We start from the raw sequence: 21283 nt of genomic DNA on the forward strand, positions 1-21283 counted from the left end.
GTTTATTAGAAAGTAGTCAATTAAGGGTGGAAATGCATTTTAAATCATGAATTATTTTAAACAGTTTATTCCTTTTTGTTTTACAATTGTAACATAATCTTCATTTAAAAAGATTAAAACAATATGAAGTTTTTTTTATAAGCCAAGAAACACTATAAATTCAAGTTTCAATTGCCAAAAGAGGGATATTGCACGGTCCCAGAAGAAGTAAGCATTTGGGGAAAGTGTTAAAGTTGTAAGGGAGAGTGTGAAATGAGGAGTTCAATGAGACACCAGTTTCTTTCTTCAACAGCTACATATGTCCCTGAGCATGGCCCTTGACCCCCAGATGCTCCAAGTGAAGTCAAAACATTTCGTATCTGTTCATTGTATAAGTCTCCCCCTTTGCAAATACTCCCTGGAGCTTTAACTATTAGAAAACATGATCACTATCGACTACTATCTCACTACAGTGTTGGCGTCATTTGCCGTCAGTGAAATGATGAGATTACACCTCCTCATGGGGCTTTAGGTCAAGCCCTTAAAGCATCAGTTACATCCAGGCTTGTCAAGTCTGAGCCAACTTGTTACGTAAATGTAATTAGGTAAAAAATAAAACAATAATATTTACAATATTCATCTCAAAATAAGACATCTCCAAACGTATAACCACACTAATTAAACATGTTGCAAAATGAACATTTTGAAAAGTAGTTACTGGAAAGTTATTTCCCATCAGTCAGAGGGCGGATTAAAGCCTCCTAGTGAGTCATCACAATGTGTCAGTAAATCAAGTAAAGGTGCATTCAGGGTCAATCACAGTGGAACCAAAGTGAAAATAAATACAACATACATACAAAATCTAAAAGTCTAAAACTCAAATTTACTTAGTAATGGCACAAAATCTAAAAGCACAAACAACAGTTCACCCTTATTGTTGTCCAATCTAGATACAGTAGCTATTTGCCATTTACATCCCCGTCCATCAAAGTCTCTGCTGCCATGGTTACACCACTTCAGGAATGCCATCTTTCTGGTTGGAGCTGCTGGCCACACATGATAAGTATCACAGGAGTGGCGCTAGACGTCCAAGGGAACACAGTGATCCCTGGTGAGAACGTCCCCTCCCACTCCTCAGGTGGCACCAGGGACAGCGACACATGAGGACAGCGGGCCGTCTCCTCTCAAGGGGCTGGCAAACTGCAGCAGGGGTCCCAGGAGTTCATTACCAGCACCCTTCACAAAGCATCTGACCCACATTCCCTTTCTGACACATGGGTTATTAATGGCACCCGGCTGTGGTGGGACACGGCCGGCCATTTCTCAATGTACGTGTATAAATAGGTCACTGATGTTGGCACGTGTTGCTCACTTGGGGAGAGATGCTAGCAGCGGACTTTCTTACAAACACACCTGATGGAGAAAGTCAAGGAATTGTTTTTTTTTTTTATTATTATTATTATTGTCGGCATTTCCTTTGTTGGTTTCATGGTGGCAATTAATTCCAACAGGAAATGAAGGCATGTCTGGTTCAAGGTGTTCTTTAAGCTTCGTCCATTTCTGCTCCAATTCTTCTTCATAAAGTGCTTCTGTATCATCTTTTGAGTCACAGTTTTAAAAAGTCATATTTTCACCTCTTGGATATCCCATCACTTTTCTTAGAAAACCACCATTAATATAAATAAAAGACGACCTTCCAGGAACTTCCCATCGGACTAGAAGAGCTACTTTGTTAATCGTCCTAGGCTGGATGTAGCCCTCAGGGGTTTCTTGTGGCCTTTGGGGAATTGTCGCAAAACAAAGTCAAAGTTTGCAGTTGTGGACATAGCATAGAAGACGTTGGCTTTGTCTGGTATGAGCAGCTCTGAAAAACAGAAAAAAAAACAGGAGCAGGCGTCATAAGAGGCGTTTTCCTTTCTCTGTACTATGTTAAAGATTCATTTCAAGTCACTCTGTTCTCACCTCTTTCCGGAGAGATGACCTGCGACAGGGTGAACTCCCGCCAGTCCATGTGCTCAAGGTGATGCTTTTCCAGTGCCCTCTGAATTACCTGAGCGGTTTTGTCCTGGCTGGTTAACTATAAAACACAGAAGGAAGTTTTTGCTTGAGAAAAACAGTTACAACATTGGTGCATTAACTGGTTGCTTCATTCAAATACTGAAAAAGCAGCACAGTAGTGGAAGAAGTGTCATATTAAAGTCTGCCTCCATTTAGAAATGCAATTGGCTCAAATACGCTTCACTTGATGGTTGACCTTCACTGTGCAGAATGACTTATGAGTTTATTCTCACGTTCATCTGCTCAAGTGTCACTATGCACGTGCACAGTCATGTGCAAGAATTAGTTTGTGACATTGCTGCTAGTTTAAATCCAATCTGCCAATTACATCAGCGTGATGTGGAAATTTGCACATATACTGAGTAAGTTTTCACTGAAATAACATTTGTCCAGAACTTTTGAAATGAAAAATATTTATCTATTCATGTGTTCTTAATTTTTGAACAAGGGAGAAGCACGAAATGTTATTTTAATGTTTAATGAAGTCATATGTAGTAACTAAAGCAGAAAAAAATCCTCCAAGCACATTACATGTATAAAACTTAAAACATTTGCAACGTCTTCTTTGAATAAACAAATGAACTCTGTAAAAATACTTCCAATACAACAGTAGATTTGTATTGAAAATAAACAATCGTTATAAACAATTTTTTTTTTAGATAATTTTGCAAAGCACAAAAAAATATCGTACGGCGCCCCTAAAAGGAAAAAAAAAATCAAACGTTCCAGGTCTACGACTTGCAAGCAAAGCAGCAATGTCCTTATAATGAAGTCCCAGGTCAAAATACAAACAAACTAACTCCTGTACTGTCCTTTTCATACATGCCAGTACAATAGGCTGTTTTCCCGAAACGTTTAATCCCCCCCATATCCCATTAGGGGCTCTGTAGTATGAAGTTCTCAATGCAGAAAAAAACTTTGTTCTAAATGAGGATTGGAACTCACCATGATGCTTTTGTACAGGTTGCCGTTGTTCTGGGACAGGTCCACACTGACCCTGACTATACAGGAGTCAGCCACCTGACGGTTGTACACAGGCAGGGAGGTCATGGACACGGAGCGTTTGTGCTGAGAGGCCTGAGCCGGTTTGGGCCAAGCGCCGCTGCACGACGAGGCCGGAGAGCCGGAGGGAGTGGGGGAGTCTGGAGAGGAGGTCGTGGAGGAGCAGGGCGAGGGCGAGGAAGAGGAAGAGGAGGGCAGGGAGGGAGAGAAGGCCTCCGACACATTGTTGCACGAGCTGTGAAAGGACTGCAGAGGAGGAGAGAGGGAGATGGAGACAAGAGGAAGAGTGCTGATGAGTGGCACTGGAAATTTAGTCATAGCATTTAAACTGAGCATCATTAAACAAACCCCACTCCAGTTCAACCAAGGACCTGCTCGACTGAAACTCCTCTTGTTGAGGACTCACACTAGTTTGTGCAACCCTTTAAAGAGGAGCTTTTGTAAAGGGAGATTATGCAAGATCCCCAGTTTTAAAAGCCATTTATTTGAAAGTCTTCAGGGTTTGTTTGAACACTTAAAATGGGACGATTGTTTGTGGAGTGTAAACAGTGGATGTTGTGCTGCACACAGAGAGCCATTAGATGAAGGCAGAGCATGGCAAAGCTTCAACAAAGACGCTACTGTTCCTGCCATAAAGGACAAAGGATGCAGAGATAACAAGCTTATGAGACAATAAGGCAGATGGACACACACACACAAACAGCTGTTTACCTGCAGTCTGATGGAACAGGCCGAGTTCGGGGAGGAGAGATCCTCCATCTCAGATCCACTGGATCCAGAGGAGGAAACGCTGATCTGGTCAGGGGGGAGTTTCTTAGATCCATCACTCACTGTCAGGAGACTGAGGGCGCCAAAGAAGACAGACAGGTTGTTTTTTTAGATAGTTATACAGTACTGTAGAACTCATTTTCATTTCACTGTGGAGCAGCATTGTATACAACTGAATACAGTCATTACACATTTCCATAATTTTTCTCTTGGGGCAAAAATATTTGTCAGCAAGTACAGTTTGTGTGTTTGATGTTTAAGTGTTATGCGCAGGTCTGTTTACATAGTGAAATGTGCCTCTGCTGTGTGTGTTTGAATATTCAAATCAGAGCAGGGATGGATAATCACCTGGAGAGTTTCTTTGTGAGCGTGCGGTGGCTCCAGATGTTCGGCGAGCAGAGGTCAACCGGAGGCTCCAGCTGTCTCGACAGCTCATAGCTGTAACACAACAAACACAGACACTGACGATCAAACACTGTCACTCCTGGAGAGACAATACACACTGTTCTTTTATTTCTACAGCGATGTCATGCAGGCTTTACTGCGTGAATTTTGTATCTAACCCAAAAGAAATGTCCACATTGCAGCCCCAAAGTGTTTAATATTAAATCAATTATCTAGAGTGGGTTTACTAGGACAGCATTGACATTGTGTTAATTAGAGCTAACTGGCTAAAATCAGCTGTTGTTGTAGCTTAAAAGATCCTTATATCACTTTCTGACAAGATGGGGGGCTAACTGGCCTAACTTCAGGAAACGAAAAGTGATAAACACTGAAGTTGATTCCACCTCAGATGTTGATGAGTAAAAGGAAATAAGTTTAATGCTACAGTATGTTCACTTTTCCTCTAGTCTGGTAAGTTAAAGAGGAACTATGGCTGTTGGTTGCTTTTCCGCTGTTTTGCTAACCCTCCTCTCGGTCATGTGCAATTTGTTTACAATGAAGCCGGCATAAAATCAATACATGGAGCGGTGGATAACGTTATATAACATAATATATGATGTTACGACGTTTATGATTGTGTAGTCTTAACTGTCATAAACAAAAGATTATGGGTTATGGAGGGCGTTTGTGTCGCGGTGTGCAGAGACGAGAGCTGGGACACCAGGGCGGCGGCCGAGTACTACACTGATGTTGCAACATTGGTTTTCAGCCATGAGACGCCAGGTGGAAGGCAGAGAACCTCCATTCTCACTCGAAACAAGTCACAAGTCATGTAGATAACTATCACAATTACTCCAGAGCTTTTTAATTAAGGTAAAAATGTAGCATAGTCATGGGAAAAATCCTGCATAGTTTCTCTTTAACAGGTAATGCTAGTTATGTGGCAATAACAATATTTACAAATAGCTCCTTTGAGCTGATGTTTGAAAAAGAGCTGATCTCAAACTGATATCTAATATGATGTTAAAAAAAAATCTAATCATAAACAACGTTGTTATTTAAATAAGAATGGTGAAATATTACACTGTGATTTTACCTTAGAAATCAGTCATAAATCTAATATCGGACCCTTTGAGGCTCCATACTGCCCAGAATCTGGCCTTTAAAATTTACAGCCAAGAATCCATGAACTGGTTTGACCATAAGCTGCAACACTACCACAGTTTAGTCATGTGAATGTTTGCACTTTAAACGTCAAAGCAGTAGTTCTTTATGACGGCGTTCCAGCTCTGACAGGATTACATCCAAGCCTCATCTGATAACGAGCCCTGATTATCTGGCCGTGTGCCAAAAGAGGAGCTGGATATAACATAATTACCACATATATTATGTAACTAACAATTTTTTATTGGGCTTATATCAGGCTTTGCTCTACTGAGGAAATAAAATATATTTTCCACCTCACCTCTCCTGGTCAGTGAGCAGCTTGTGTCCCTGCAGCCAGGCAGCGATTCTGGGGTGATGGGGCAGGTTGTACTGGGAACAGGAGACCTGCAGCAGACGGATCTGTGACAGCACCTCAAACTCCTGCAGGCAGAGACAAATATGTATAAACAGAGTGACAGAGGCTGCAAGGTGTAGCACTTCTTGTTATCTGTGTGGTTGCATAATCTGCTTTGAGCAACGAAAGATGCGGCACCAAACTATGAACCATTAAAAGGCTGCGATGGCCCTAACCCTTTACTTGTAAATGTTAAAAAGCAAAAAAAAAAAAAAAAAAGGTTTCAGCAAGTTATCCACTAAAAAACAAGTGTCAGAAAATTTTCAACCTGCTCTGTTTACTCTGAAAGTGCAAATACAGTGTACACACCCAAACACACGAGCATGTGCTGACTACCGATTGTTACGTGGACACCTATATACTTTGTTTTTGACTACTGTGGGAAAAAGCAGAAATAAAAGAGATGACACAAAGAGGAACCACTTACCCTCCTCCTTTTCTCCAGATTTATCAACCCACCCTGTCAAAGGAGAACATTTAACACCATTTATTTATTGCATTTTATAAATGATTAAATATACTGGTTCAATAAATGAACAAAACACAACAGTGAGACTTTCTCCAACATTGCCTACTGAAAAATTTAGTAAAAAGCTGCTGTGATTGTGACTTTATATTTCACATAAACATGAAATATTGATTATTTTTATTATAAATATATGATGTACCTCCAAAGTGTCTGGCAGAGCAGTGTCCAGCATGGTGAGGACGGTCAAATAGGTACCCAGGTAAGGAACCACTCCACTGGAGGTACTCTGTAAAGAAACATCAGACCACACAGTCCTTTAGTCATACAGTGGTTTCCTGTGCTACTGTATCTGCTCAGCTCTGCGTTTAAATCCAGTCATTGTTTATTTTTTCTCATTTTTTAACTGTATTGAATAGGTTGAGATCAGGCGGCACGTCCCCGTTAGCAGCACCATGGGTTAATGTTACAGCCCTGGAGAATGTGCATATGACTTATAAAAGACCCCAGTTAAGTCTATTATTACTGTCCTATAATCCTGGTGATGTGAAGCCATTTGAAACTTGTTGAGCACTGAGCGAGGCTTAAGATAGGTTTGGGTCTCTGCCATGTCAGAGACACTCCACCCACACTGTGGGAAATTGGCCCTTGCATGGTTTTAAGAGTTGTATAATATGAGAGGGACTTTGCGTGTGTCCATTTAAAAAGTTGAAATTAACCCTGCTGCGAGTAAAATGATCCCACGACAATAGCACTTGGTAAAAAGGATCAGATTTTGAAGTATTATCACTGTAAAATAGCACATTTACTGCTGCATGAAAAAGGGCGTTCTTTTAGTGCCTCAGTTGAATTAGACCTCAGTGATATATGGCTCTGGGCTCCATGTCCTGTCTTCAAAACATGTCAACTCTTTTCTCATCTGGGGGTATGGCTTACCATCTGTCTGGGGACCGGACACCGCTTGGATATCTTTGGAGAAATGTTATCCACAGTCGCTTGGCCTCCGTCCTGTCAGAGCGGGTCAGACAGAGCTATATTCAGTGGAGTGTTACAGGCACATACACTAATGTGCACTGACCCATCATTAAAATAATCTAACATGATTTTAGGTCACAGCTGCATGGGTATGTGCGTCTATATGATCAGATATATAAATGCACACAAGTATGAACAATGTGTCTTCAACTATATCATTTACAAAAATGTCCTATGAAGCAAATTCTTCAATGCATGAATAGGTTATATTACACATTAACCTGGACATCCTGTGAAAGGGAGAGAGGCCACTTCCAAGCCTCTAAAGTCTTTGTGTGCACTATCTGTTATTGGACACAGCAAACAGACTCATGTGTATGACTGATTGTGTGTGCATAGATAAAAGTTTCCCTCATAAAAGGCAGCGCCTGAATGCAACTACAATGGAAAGTGTAAAGGAGGAGAGGAGCAAGATCCGATGAAGAATCTCTTTAAACTTTTTTGTGTAGGAGCACATTCTGGTGTAGGTTGTGTGGTCGCTGTGTACAAATAACAGTGGTAATCTATTGACTTTAGAGTCCTTTCACTGTAACTAAACACAAGACGCCTGTGACGCAGTTGCCTAAAGGAGACTACATAACAGAAAAAAAAGGGAACACAATGTGCTTGAGGCGTCTAGTTTTCCATTAACACACTGTAAATATTAACTGAAAAATGAATCTTTTTTAATAATTAAGGGAAAATGCTCTTCCAATCCATGTACGGGAAGACAATGATTTCCAAATATGTTTCTAATGACATTACTATGTTCTCTGCAGTTTATATCCCATTCTGTTTGTAGACAACAACAGTTTGGATATTAAAGACCTATAAGAATTCAGGTGGGAAATATTGACAGCATTAATGATTCAATTTGCCTTCCAATCACTGAAGGATTTTTTGCTGGGTCTTGAAGTATATGTAGCAGATGCAGCAGGCAGACCCACTTGCATGGTAAACATTAACCCATAATTGCAAAGATGTGTTAAACATGAACCATGCATATTTCCTATGGAAATGTATTGGTATCTTTCCTCCCATCAGTCACTTATATGAGGCATACACCGTATTTGTATTTTTATGACTGGCATCACCACATATCAATTTCCACTTAACAGGTCGACAGCTGTGTAGCTACAGTGTTGCTGCTAACACTATCATGACTATGGTTGTCTATGAGCTGTTCCCATAACAGAGTGGCTTAGCTAGCTTAGTGGCTAAGTAGCATAACTAACAGAGAGTATCTGGTACCAAAATCTAATTAGTTGACAACCATGAGTTTGCTAGCCAATGCTACTGTAGTTGTGTGTGGACTACGGCTGTGACTTGCATGAGTGGCAATTCTTACTCATTTGCAACTGTGACAACTATATTGTGAAAATTATATATATAAAAAAAAGATGGCACACATTAAATGATGCTGGTGTGGGATATATATATAAATATTTGGAGCTAAATTGTGAAGATTACATTATTATCAACACAAAGCACCTATTCTCACATGCTCACTTAGTTGTTGACTCTCTTACATAAGAGTGTAGGTTCCTGACCTATGCATCTCAGGGTTAACACTGTAAACAATCAAGTAGACGTAGGCTGTTTTTTGTGCAACAAACAGTTTTCTTCTCACCTCCACCAGCAGCTCTCTGTTGGTTAGCACACAGTTCTCATCAGGGAAGGTTTCACAGAGGTTATTAAACGTGGACATGCTGTCTCTGCAAAAAGAACAAAGGCAATAGTTAACAAATATGGAGCTATTTAATCCAATGTAAGATGTATTAATAATTAACTCTAATTCACAATAACCCGTGTTTTTACATTCCACATCTTAGATACGGTCGATGCCCAGATGTTTAAACTCATAAAAGAGGACAAACATGAAGTTATGCTTCACTTGACCTTGACATTATAATAGCTTACTACAACATTCACAATCTGACACTGAGAATATAGGTCACACGAAAGCTAGACATTTGCTGACTTGCCCCATAAAATTTATACTAAATTGCAGTAGATGAGGGTTCAACGCCCTCAATTAAAGAACAATTACATAAAACACTATATAAATATAACCATAGAGATGGACTTTAGAAATGACTATAACCCAACTTTACCTGTTAACAGCTGCCCAGGTCTTTCTCAGCCTGTAAACTGCATTAGACTGAAGGGCCGACAGGATCGCCCTGAGAGAGGAGAAGTTCTTCAACTGACGACAGTCCTGGAGAAGAAACAAGTGGCGTTCAGGGTTCAGTGAATTTCAAATCAAATATTGCAGTAATCATGTTCTGTGCTGATGATTGTTCTCTTTAATCAAACACTAAGGAGTTAATGAGGTTCTTATGAAATGTTGGACTGGAAACCTGCACTCAGATTCTGTGTGCAGCCAAATCTTTAGTCCCTGTGGCATTTTCACTGACCTGTGCCACTCTGATCCACTTCTCTATGATGCGAGCCCTTTGCACTGGTGTAGTGGGAGGCCGGCAGGAAGAAGTGGGACTGGACCTGGGGTCTGTCGGCTGGCAGAGTAGAGACGTGATGACCTGGTTGGTGACGGTATTGAACTGTGCGATTGTGGCCCGAATGGTGGGAGACATGTTTTCCTTCTTGTCTCTTTGAGACCATATACAGCCCAGACACTGGCAAGGCACCACTTTGACGAACAGAGCCTGAAAACGGCATGAGAACCATTCATGAGCCTTAAATCATCTACGTAAAAACATGTTAATGTGGAATTTGTGTATAAAATATCCTGTTACGTACAGAATCAATGCGGGTGAGCTGTTCAGCGATAGCTGAAGCAGAGAAATCCATGATGCCGACTTGATCCAAAGAGTTTTCACATCCTGAATCCTCATCACCAGACCCCTCCTCCTGTTCCAGACCTGTCGGGGCAGCTTCTGAACAAACACACAGAGCAGGAATCAGGAAAAAAGTGAGCAAGGCTTTTTCATATTGTTGAATTCACTATGATGATCGTTTGGCAAAGGGTTTATTTCTATTGATGATGTTGTGCAGGGGAGGGTCACCTTCTTTCTGGAACCTCTTAAGCAGAGCCTCAGCTTGCCCAGCCAGTGAGCAGAAGTTGGGCTGACTGTGCATATCGTCATGCACCGCAGAGCTGATCCTCAGGTGATCCAACAACAGCGTGAGTGCCAGGTGCACAGGAGGATCCCTGAAGTCCTCGCTGTACTCATCCAGCCATGTCTGGACAAAGGCCAACAGAGGGCTGTGGAGGAAGTGGAAGAGTCATTACATTTTAACTATTTGAACTTTTGAACACTTTAAACCAGAGCAGAGAAGTACAAATTAACCTGATGAAAGTTCAACAGGACTTTGTGTAAAGTTGATCAAGGGAAGACTCGTCCACCTACCTCCTGTAGCACCCACTGTTGTCGAGGTCAGCGGCAGCATTCTCTCTGTAAGAATGAAAACAGGTTCAAAAAGATGTAAAGAATAAAAAAGCCACAGTGCACTTTTTTTTTAACTATTATTTGTCCCTGCCCTGTCACCATGCTAACCCTGACCTCTAGTCTTACCAACCACAACCTAAAACCACTCAATTGTTGTTGTTGTTGCCCTCAACATAATGAGCACCTGCTAGGTACTCATTATTACTTCAAAGCTGAGAGGAGCGGGCTGCTTAGTCAGGGAAACCATGTACAAAAACACCCTTACACAACATGGTGACTCTGTACGTATCAAACTGTTTCTCAACCCAACGCAGTAAATGAACGCACAGAACTAAAAGTAAAACCTCGTGTCATTTTGACATTGCTACATCCAGTCACCCTGTAGCTTAACTTGGCACAAAGACTGGAAACACTGGTTACAGCTGACATGGTCACAGTGTTGTACGCATTTTGACAGATAAGTAAATGAGATATAAGGCATTGATAAGAGAGTTTTAGAGTTGCAAGCAGGGAGGCAGGTTTCTTTTGACAGAGCTGTTTCCACCTGTTTACATGCTAAGGATAAGCTAAGCAGAGCTGCTGCCATTTGACCGATATCTACAATACACACAAGAGAGTGGTTTCAATCTTCTCATCTAACTCTCATGAGGAAGCAAACGAGTGTATTTGGCAAAATGTCAAACTTTCTCCACACGAGAGACGACTTCAGACACTGACAGAGGAAAGTACCTATGAAAGAGCAGCTCGATGAGCTTGGAGGAGTTGGTGAAGGTTCTGTAGGTGGAGAGGAAGATCCTGCTGTAATCCTGCTCCTGGCAGCCGGGGTCCAGGAGATGAGTCACCAGCAGCTCCAATGTGGCGGCCTTCAGGCGCCGCACCTTGCAGGTTCGGTACTGGACGAACGCGCTGGTTGCATTTTTCTCGTTTGGGTTTGGGGCGGTAGGGACGGGCTCCCGACGCAGCGTAACCCCGTACACCGCGCCGTCCTCGACCTCCTCACCCCATTCCTGCACTGGGTTCTGTTGGGTGTAGAGGTGGATACAGATGTTTGAGTTTAAACATACACTTCGAAAGAGGAGCTGCCATCCAGACAGTGTCTAGAAAATATACAGATACGGGTCTGGTACACAAATATCTAGTAGTGTTAATGCTAACAACAGTAGGGTCAGAGGTTTAGCCACGAGGAGGTAAAAATAGCTGCAAACCTCCATCATGGCCAAACTGTCTGATGTAGGCACGCACAAACAAGTGACACAACACCACTGAGGCACACACTGATCCCATGTGAACCACAACAACTACGTAATATTCACTTATACTCATAACCACAGATCAAAGCCTATAATGACTGCACAAACATGTTAGTGTGCAATTATCAGATGCTCATCCATGAATTTCCTCGAATTTTGGACCTGCACAAGAGTGTTTATGGACAAATATGGGATTACGAAAAGGTTAGTGCATCGATGCAAAACACCAGAACAAGTGCAAAATGTCAGATGTTTTTCTGCTTCACCAACGCTCTTCCTCCAATAACCAATAAAAAAGAGCATTGGAGGACTGTCGGCCAGCTCAGCGCCAAGTGTCCTGATTTATAACATACGGGTTCCATTACATATTCAGACAAGAACTCGTTTGATCTCAGTGAGAGCTTTCAATCAGTGTTGTAGCAACAGCTCCTCCAACAGCACTCGATGCAACGCACACAGAGAAACCGGGTTTATCCAGTGTGAATGCCAAGCACCTTGTTCAGTCTTTTCTATTTGAGAACAAGATTGTTATAGTGGCATAATGAGTCAGCAGCTGCTTCATACAATTTATAAGAAGCTGGTCAAAGGACACCACTGAACAGTCTGTGGTCTGTATGTTTGACAACATACAAAGAGCCTGTGAGCATGGACATGTCTTAAATTAACTCTTCAGTGTTTTGGTATTTTACTCCCACGGAGTCACTAATCTTGTGCAAAATACATCAAAAAAAGAACAAAAATCAAAGAAACTGAGGTCATTATACTTCCTTTAGGCATCCTTAAACTCCACGCCCCCAGTTTGTAATACAGGCTGTTAATATTTCTTTTATTCTCCAAGCCCCAGCTGCGATTACAATGACATCACTGTCAGACTTCACAAAGCTCCTTAAGAGCAACAGCAGACATTATACATCTGTTTTCACACGCTGGACAGAACTCAAGAGACGAAAACTGAACCTCATGTGCAGAATCAGTCCAATGTCCCTTTAATTGCTTTTTCGAGTTACACAATCCTGGACGTCAGTAACAGCTCTTGCATGACTAATGTCTAATCCATCTGGTTTATATGCAAATGTTTTTTTCAAATCTTCCCTGGAGTCAAAGCAAGTAGATATTCAATATCTACCCCCAAAGCTTTATTCAGCACAGAAAATAAAGTGCGTCATGAGCTTTTTAGATCCAAGTCGTTCTCCACCACTACTCATGATCTTGCATCATCTCAGTTTTCTTGAGGACAGTTTGTATCTAAATCATGTCTGGACAGTTTGGGTGCACAGCGGGCAGCTACATTCTGCAGAGTGGACGGAGGAAACTGTGTGGGCTCACGGCAGCAGTTCAAAAATGTAATCGTCTACATGAGAGGGCTTACATCATCTTATGCAAATGATTATTTAAATGTCTAAGACGTCTGCTAGTGTTAGCCAGTATCACACAAACCCTATTGTCCCCAACAGAAACTACAATCGTTTGGTGGCCACACACACACAGAAGGGAAACTGTGCCCTGTGTCCTACTCGGTGTCAGTGGTGGTGCTTAGCACAACTGACTCATCGAGATCAACCACACTGTTGTTGGATTTACCTGCCGGCCACAGTGGTATCAGGTCTCACGAAACGCCACTATGAAAAGCACATGATGGAGCAGCAAGAGAAGGGAAGTAAACTTAGTCATAGTCTTGACCTTCTGCAGCAGCAGTTTGTGCCTCTCATGGATTAAGAGCAAACATGGATGTATCTTTGGAAAAACTTGGAAGGTCACTGAATGCCTCTTAGCACTGCTCTGGGGGAGCAACACCACAATAAAACAGATCCTTAACCCATTTCTCAAGCAGTGCCTCCTCAGAACAGCTGCAAATAAACATGTTGTCTGCAACTGGGACCATTTAGGAAAAAGAAGCACATTTATACTTTGCATGCGGTTTAAAAAACAAAAAAAAGTGCACAGACATAATGCATTTTCCAGTTTGCACCAAAAATAAGCTGGAAATCTTTTTTAACTGAGACGCTTTCAGGATTAGTCATTGCCCCTCGAGTTTTTCATAGACTGTCTGGACTGGTATCTATGTGTGACTTGGAGGTAATGGTAACACATGAGAGGCACAAACTGGCTCCAGATCTGCTGCTGCTGCCTCAGTACAAACAGCCTGTGGACTGCACACAGAAAACATACAATAGCCTACATAAAAATGAGTTTTTACACACACACACAGTAAACTGCAGGAGTCAGCTCAATAAGACTTACAGATCCTGGGGTGTCTTTACAATACACGAACATTTTTGCATTACAGAGCATTGATCTGTCCTGTTTGTGTCAGTGGAAATAAATTACACAACAAAACCAGGCCCCTCTGTACTGATCAGTTGAGTTATTGATCTTGGATCATATCACACTCACCATAGTCAGCTCCCATTTTCCCATCTCGTCTGCTCGGCTAGGGAGTGCAGCTTTCCATCATGACAGGAACTGCTGGACTGAAATTCAACTTCCACCGTGAGGAGAGCACCCAGTCTAAGGCTGCATGTCGAAATAAGTATAAAAAACGACTTTTCTCTTGTCTAAACGAGGACTACATGGACGCGCCTGTTATTACAATCACAAAGAGGATTTTTCACCGTGGAGAGCTCGTTACATTTTACACCCTCATACAAAAGTGTTGGCTTGTTCCCATGTGCCGGTCGGTGTGTGTCACAGCGGCCACGGACCAGGAGCAGCGGAGCGCGCAGGGAGCCGAGCCGACACACCGATACCTGCGCCGGGTTCCCTGCTGACAGTGGAGCAGTAAGCACCGGGGCCGAAACTCCCACTGCTTTATAGTGGGAGGTGACTTTCTGCTGGAAGTGTTGACTGGGGGGGAGGAGTGTGAGGGTGTATGTGTGTGTCACTCTGCGTGGGTGCTTTGGCTTGTCCTGTCCATGCTTGTCCCACATTTTCAATGAATAATTCACCCTTTTTCTTTGGAGATTTACCAGCAGCACTGGAGTTGTTGTTCTGCCTGTAGACTCAAGCAGTTAGATTAGTTTAGCATAAAAAGTGGGAACTGCATGCCTAAAATCTGCCAGCACATGACTAAATAACACATAAGATCTCATTTCTAACCTATAATTAAAAATTAAAAGTAGGCTATAAATATTAGGGGTTTGCAAGAGACTGAGATTTATTAGCAAGAGCTGTTCAAATTTAATGGGGTTTCATCCAACTAGAAAGTAAATAGAGTGTTTATATTCATTAATCAGTTTATTTATCATGGACAAATATGCAGACACTGTTACATCTAATTAAAGTGCCAACAAATAAACAGGCCTTTCAACCATGGCTGTGTATAGTGTAGCCTATTTTCCCAGAAACCCACACCTTTGAGATTTTGCTGGGCAGAAACAGTGTGAATTATTTTTCCTTTAATTAGACAACATTTGAGTAAGAGTCCGATTATCTGACCGTGTGGAATCTGCTCTTTATTATTTCATATTATATTCCTGACAGAAAAATATATCCCGACCACGCTTGGTCCAAATGCATGTTTTCGTCTGGCGCAGGATACGCCTGTTTCCGAGGCCCACAGTCCTAGATGACTTGGGGCAAAGGCAGGTTACACAGTGGACAGGTCGTCAGTCCATCACAGGGTCAACATATTATATAGAGACAAAACAGTCTCACATTCACAACTATGGACAACTAAGAGCCACCATTCCACCTAATGTGCATGTCTTTGTACCGTGGGAGGAAGTTGGAGAGAGAGAATCAAGACAGGCACAGGCAGATCATCCAAACTCCACCCAACAGTTTGGATCAAACCCAGAACTTTCTTGCTTTGTGGTGTAGCCTACAGCTGTGCCACTGCCACACCTTGTGTTTTAGATTTTGATGTCACAAAGTTGTGTCACAAACATGTGTGTGCAAATAAGAACTTAAACTCAGATTGAGCACAAAGAAACAGTCTTCTTCACCAGATGAAGGTGAAAAACAACCTGTTACACTGTCCATTCAGTGAAACTCAACATTACAAATAAACTTAGTTTTGAGTGGAGGGGGCTGGTTCAAAGACAGTGTTATTTACCTTTCCTGGAGTCTGTTTATTACAAAGGCTTCAACTTAACTCCCCTTTTTCACCTGCTGTCCCCTGGGTCAGTTGTGGGGCTTCATAAAAATAGAAAAGCTCAAGGAAAAAATGAAGTGTCATGTCCACTTGTCCCCTATACTGATCTGTGACACTGATAAAATGATGACGGTTCATGTGTGAGATCATGTCATGGGTACTGCAGATTTCTATCTCTTACACAAGGTTTCCAGATAATCATTAGTTGCATAAAGAAATATTATTGAAGGAGAGAGTGTGGTAAGATGAGCCACTTTTCATATTCAGGCTCACTACATCAAGACAATTATAGTTTTGTTGCTAACTAACATATCTGCATATATTTCAGGATGTTGTGCATCCCTACAAACAGACAGAATGAGTGTAAACATGACTGTTTTGATAATATAACATGTCAAAAAAAAGGTGATCTCAGGGCGGCATTTATAGCTCACTTGGTAGAGCTGCCGCCCCATGTTGAGGCTACAGTCCTCACTGCAGGCAGCCCCGGTTCGAATCCAAAAGCATACTTAGTGTAATCATAAACATCCAGAATCATGATTTAATAACGAGGGCATATAAATACATGTACAGGGCAGGTGGCTCAACTTACCCCAGAGCTACGGTATTTACTTTATTAGTCCCCACAGCTAAAATGGTGCACTTTCATGCATGGTTTACTACATCATGTTGTAGCTCATTGATACCACAGTTGATGTATAAAACAAATGTATAATTCTCACTTTTGGTCCAAACACAATTCTCATGAAACTTGTGATCGACTGAATTTACTTTTGATAGTGAAAAATGTTTTTTTGGACATAAATGTCAAACCAATTTATCCATGTGGTTCTTACTGACTCCATGAAATGATCCCTTGCTCCTAAATATTTGGTCACATGCTCAATTTTTCTTATGGTTTCCTAGAATTAAGGGGTACCCCAGTCTCCCCTACTGATATTTGCATTTTAGTAAGGTGTTGATTATCAAAAACAAATCTTTTATGAAGAACACTTCTTAAGGTTTAAATGTTTTAAATATTTCTTAAAGAACCAAAGGTGGTTTTGAGTGTTTTAGCTTTGTTGTTCAGAATGACACTATTGGTAGGCTACTGTAGGCTACATTGATAATATTAATAATAATTCAAAGCAAAAAAAACAAACATTTGTTTTATTTTGCATAACTTTTAATCAAAAGAGTGAAAGTTACACCACCAAGACCTGGTTCAAATTAAGACAACCCTCAACATTATTATTTGATGACATATACTGATGAAGATGACATGTTCTTCCACTACTTCTCCTGGTGTTGATTATCTGCTGTGCATCAGCTCCTGTGCTGTGCATCAGCTCCTGTCCCCTTGTCTTTCTCTTACAATAAATGGACTGCATTATATAGCACTGTTCTTGTCTAGTGACTATTCAAAGCGTCATACAAGTCACATTCACACACACATTCATATAGTTTGACCCTACACTTACAGTATCTTGTCCACAGACATCTGGACACATGCACTGGAGGAGCCGAGGATGGAACCTGCTCTACCCTCTGAGCCACAGCTGTCCACATACAGCTGTGTGTGTGTGTTTTTCTTTTCTTTTTTTTTTACAGTCATAACAACTTGTGGTCTTTGATCACTGTCCTATTTCATCTCTTCACCCCACTCTATGAAAACCACAATTTAATAAGACCATGACCCAGGTTACCTGTGATTTAGTCTGATGGATGTGTTTATATTTCGGGCAGTCTGACCTACTTGGCACCGAACTTTCTGAGAATGCTTAGGTTTTCTATGAAAGATCACCGTTCTTTCCTGTATGTGACATTTTGCCCTGCGTCATCCTCACAGCTGATGGACAGTCTTTTCCTTCCGTTCCAAGTGAAGCACACCAACCAAAACAATACATGCTCAAGTTAACACTAAATATTTGGATTTTGGGTCACAAGTAATGTATTGAATATTCATACATCACACACCGTGAGGGTCGTTTTAAAATCTTCTGTCGTCACAATACCACTGAAACAGCCAACACGAGTGACGCTCACGTTTCCTATCTGTCCAAGATCTTGGCGCAGGTTTAATTTCCATCCTTTATCCACAACAATTCCACTGACGCTTTAAGGTGTGGCTCATCCCTCGAGTGTCTCTCATTGTTGATAGTGATGGCCTCATATTTTAGCCTGGTCTGTAAACTTAACACCAACACAGTATTGAACTCCACCTACAGCTGAGTGAAGGTCAGGGGTCATAACCTGATTCTAGTTTTTATGACACTTTAAGTAAGAGTCTGTTTTTTTCCTGTGAGGTTGAACATGTTTCAGTTGAGTTGAGGGAAAACTTTGACCTTGTTTCACTCAGCTAGCAGCTCTGTACTTTGCTTTTAGGAAACAGCTAACGTCAGCATGCTAACACTGATGTTAATGTTTATCAGCATCAGAACAATGTTTAACATGTTCACAATCTTAATATGACATTTTATTAGCATTTACTAATAAGCATTAGGTACAATAAGCAAAAAGCTAAGTATTTGGTCAAAAACTAAGACATATGTAGACATGGTGGTGATTCTACAGAAAAAGTAAAGGGCTGAACTTTTTCATGTGCATGTCGGTGGCAGATTGTTTGGCAATCCATCAAATAGTTATTGAGATATTTCAGTTTGGACCAGTCAGGGTTGTGAACTAAACTAAACTCATGGTGCTGGCATGATACAGGCTTCATACTGAGTGAGTATGTCGGTCTCTTTACACTGTGAGAGGCTCAAGAGCAGCAAGGAATTTCCATGTCTGCTCTGCTCGCCTGTAAGGGAATACAGTCTCCTCTTTGGATGCTGGCAGCCACAGAGAAGCATTTATTACAGACTTGTGGAATCTAATATCATATGTCGGCAAGGAACAATGAGCCCCAGCACCCCTTAAGCTAGAAATACAAACCAAAAAATCTTGCACAATTCGTGGAATTCAAGCATTTGGTTTCTGGATTCAGGAATTCAAAGACTTCAGAGAAAAGCTGACGCACAACAGCGGTGGTGAGGAATGCAGACAGACGGTTCTTTATCAACACAGCACAAGAGACAAATACCTTTTAAACCTCTCAGCATTCATGAGCCCCATGACTGGAGCTGGAGCTGGAGCTGGTCTTTATGGCAAAGCATAAACATAAAGTGTGTCAATGACAGAGTGTTCGCCTCCTCAGCACATTTGGATTCACCCTAAACAGCCAGATACTGAGTCACAGGCAACGGCAACAACACAGCTTAAAGGGCACTGGATTTAAATTTCCCTAACATGTTATAAATAACATTATTATATATATGTAACATATACATTTCATACACGTACATATACCTACATACATACACATTGAAATAATGTAGATAAAATAGGAGCACAAATGTAAAAATAATACATAAAATGTATTAGAAACTGGAATAATTTCATATATATGCTAATAAGATACACACACATATATGTTAACATTTATTTTTCAACTGTAAATTGAATTTGTGTATATATACATATGTTTGCAGCATGTTATAGCCTACGATTTTAAAAAAAAATCATCATGTGTATTTAAAAAAATATATTATAGGTATATTATATTATATATATTACAATATATTATAAATATATATAATATGAATGATAATAATATAAGGGCTATATAAGATAGGAACACATACTGTATGTTACCTATTCCATTTCTGTGTGGGTTCATATGTTAACCAGAAACAAACCTATTATAAATGCTAATGTTGCTCTTTGTCTGTTGGATGTGTACATAGGCAAACACAGATTCACCTTATAAACATATGATGTATATATCCTATCCATATCTTACTGTAAGTGAGTGTGTGTCACATATGGAACAAGAAGCTGGACCAGAAATAACATAAACATCCTTCCAGAGGAACAGGGTCAGTCTCTGACCCCTGAGATTACCGGTATGGGAGCTAGACCAGAGGAGCAGATGCAGTGGGTTGAATTTCTCCTCAGTGACCTTCTTCACAGCTTTTATCTAACACAAAAAATGATTGTAATGGACACATACTGAGGTATCACCAAAGGAGTGTTGGCATGTTTTTGGGGTTGCCAGGGTCATAGTGGCACATATCAAGTGCATGGCGGTCGCTGTGAAGGACCGCAGCACTCCAGCTGATGACTCAACCACTCAGACTATTCAGGTGTTGTCCATGGAGACCGGACTGAAAGAAACCCTCATGGGACAAGCCTTGTTAAGCACTCAGGACCTCTGACGCAAAACTGCTAAGAAAACAGCATCTTTTGTTGTTCCACTCCTCGTTCACGGTTTGACTGCAAACATAATTAAATGAAAGCATATCCCCTGAGAACAGAAATGGTGCTAATGAATCTATTGTTGCGATGGAGTTTATTGTGGGAAAATTATACGCGAACGAATAATGTGACAGTGATACAGTAGAAGGGCAAAGATCAACCCAGTCTTTTGTGAAAATCATAAACCTTATCTGTTTCATTTTTTCTATTCAGTAATTTTTTTTGTTTGATGTCTGTGATCAGATTTATTTAATTGTTCTCCAGTTTTTATTCTAATAATCTTTTTAAACTCAGACTTAAATTGATCACTTAAAGTTCCAATTGACTCCTGTACAGGGAGCTTGGATGGATCAGACCAATAAAACATCAAAAAAAAAAAAAAAAAAGTGGTAGGCTATGTAAACTATAGGAGATGAGGCATGAGGTGTGTTCACCACGGTACTTAAACTTAACTTAAACCACAAAAAGCAGGAAATGTTAAAGAACAACCACCCAACACTTCTCCAGATGTTTATAGTCTTGTATAGAATGAAAGGTTCACCACTGGAACACTTTGTGAATTTTCTGCTGTCAAGATCTAGTTGGATACCAGCACCTACCTCAGAATACCACACTCCAGTGCACCTGCTGACCTGACCTGCTGGCACACAGCGACAGTGACAGCGGTGTCCGTGAACGTCACCAGTGATGCACTGTTTGGATGTGAGGTGCTGATAGGCTACGCTTTTTAGGAAGATGATTTGAATCTGAGCAAGACAAACCTCACCCATCAGGCGAGCCAGCATCACAGCTGCACAGAGATAAGAGCTTCTCCTGATGTGAGGACTCCACCCTGTGGTCAAAAGTGGATCAGCACATAGAGTGGAAAGTACTGTATGTGCGTCCCCATGTGTGTTGTAAGAGATGCAGGGCACAGATACAGGTTGTATGGAGACTTTAGTGATGTAGAATATTTATAGTAGTCATGAAAACAGCATTATGGTTTTGAGTGTATAACAGTCAGTGGACATTAAAGGGATAGTA

The 21283-nt window shown here is 41.1% G+C and overlaps 1 protein-coding gene across 2 annotated transcripts; it reads right to left on the reverse strand.

The window, feature by feature from the left end:
* Positions 1 to 493: 493 nt before the first annotated feature.
* Positions 494 to 14666, reverse strand: LOC310990516 (ral guanine nucleotide dissociation stimulator-like 1). Of its 2 annotated transcripts, none has more exons than XM_083977918.1 (17): positions 14287 to 14666; positions 11372 to 11661; positions 10604 to 10648; positions 10259 to 10458; positions 9993 to 10126; positions 9650 to 9898; positions 9347 to 9450; positions 8863 to 8947; positions 7155 to 7226; positions 6421 to 6507; positions 6180 to 6212; positions 5657 to 5778; positions 4156 to 4245; positions 3751 to 3880; positions 2983 to 3285; positions 1942 to 2056; positions 494 to 1843 (listed from the first exon to the last, which is right to left on the reverse strand). In XM_083977918.1, exons 1-17 carry the CDS (start codon positions 14308 to 14310, stop codon positions 1704 to 1706), a joined length of 2223 nt encoding a protein of 740 aa, XP_083834044.1. In that variant the 5' UTR covers positions 14311 to 14666; the 3' UTR covers positions 494 to 1703. The 2 variants fall into 2 exon arrangements, with proteins under 2 accessions (XP_083834044.1, XP_083834043.1); XM_083977917.1 differs by having other exon boundaries at positions 9993 to 10129.
* Positions 14667 to 21283: the final 6617 nt, after the last annotated feature.

Source organism: Trachurus trachurus (genome assembly GCF_905171665.1).
Source record: "Trachurus trachurus genome assembly, chromosome: 8".
In the NCBI taxonomy this organism is placed as follows: Eukaryota; Metazoa; Chordata; class Actinopteri; order Carangiformes; family Carangidae; genus Trachurus; species Trachurus trachurus.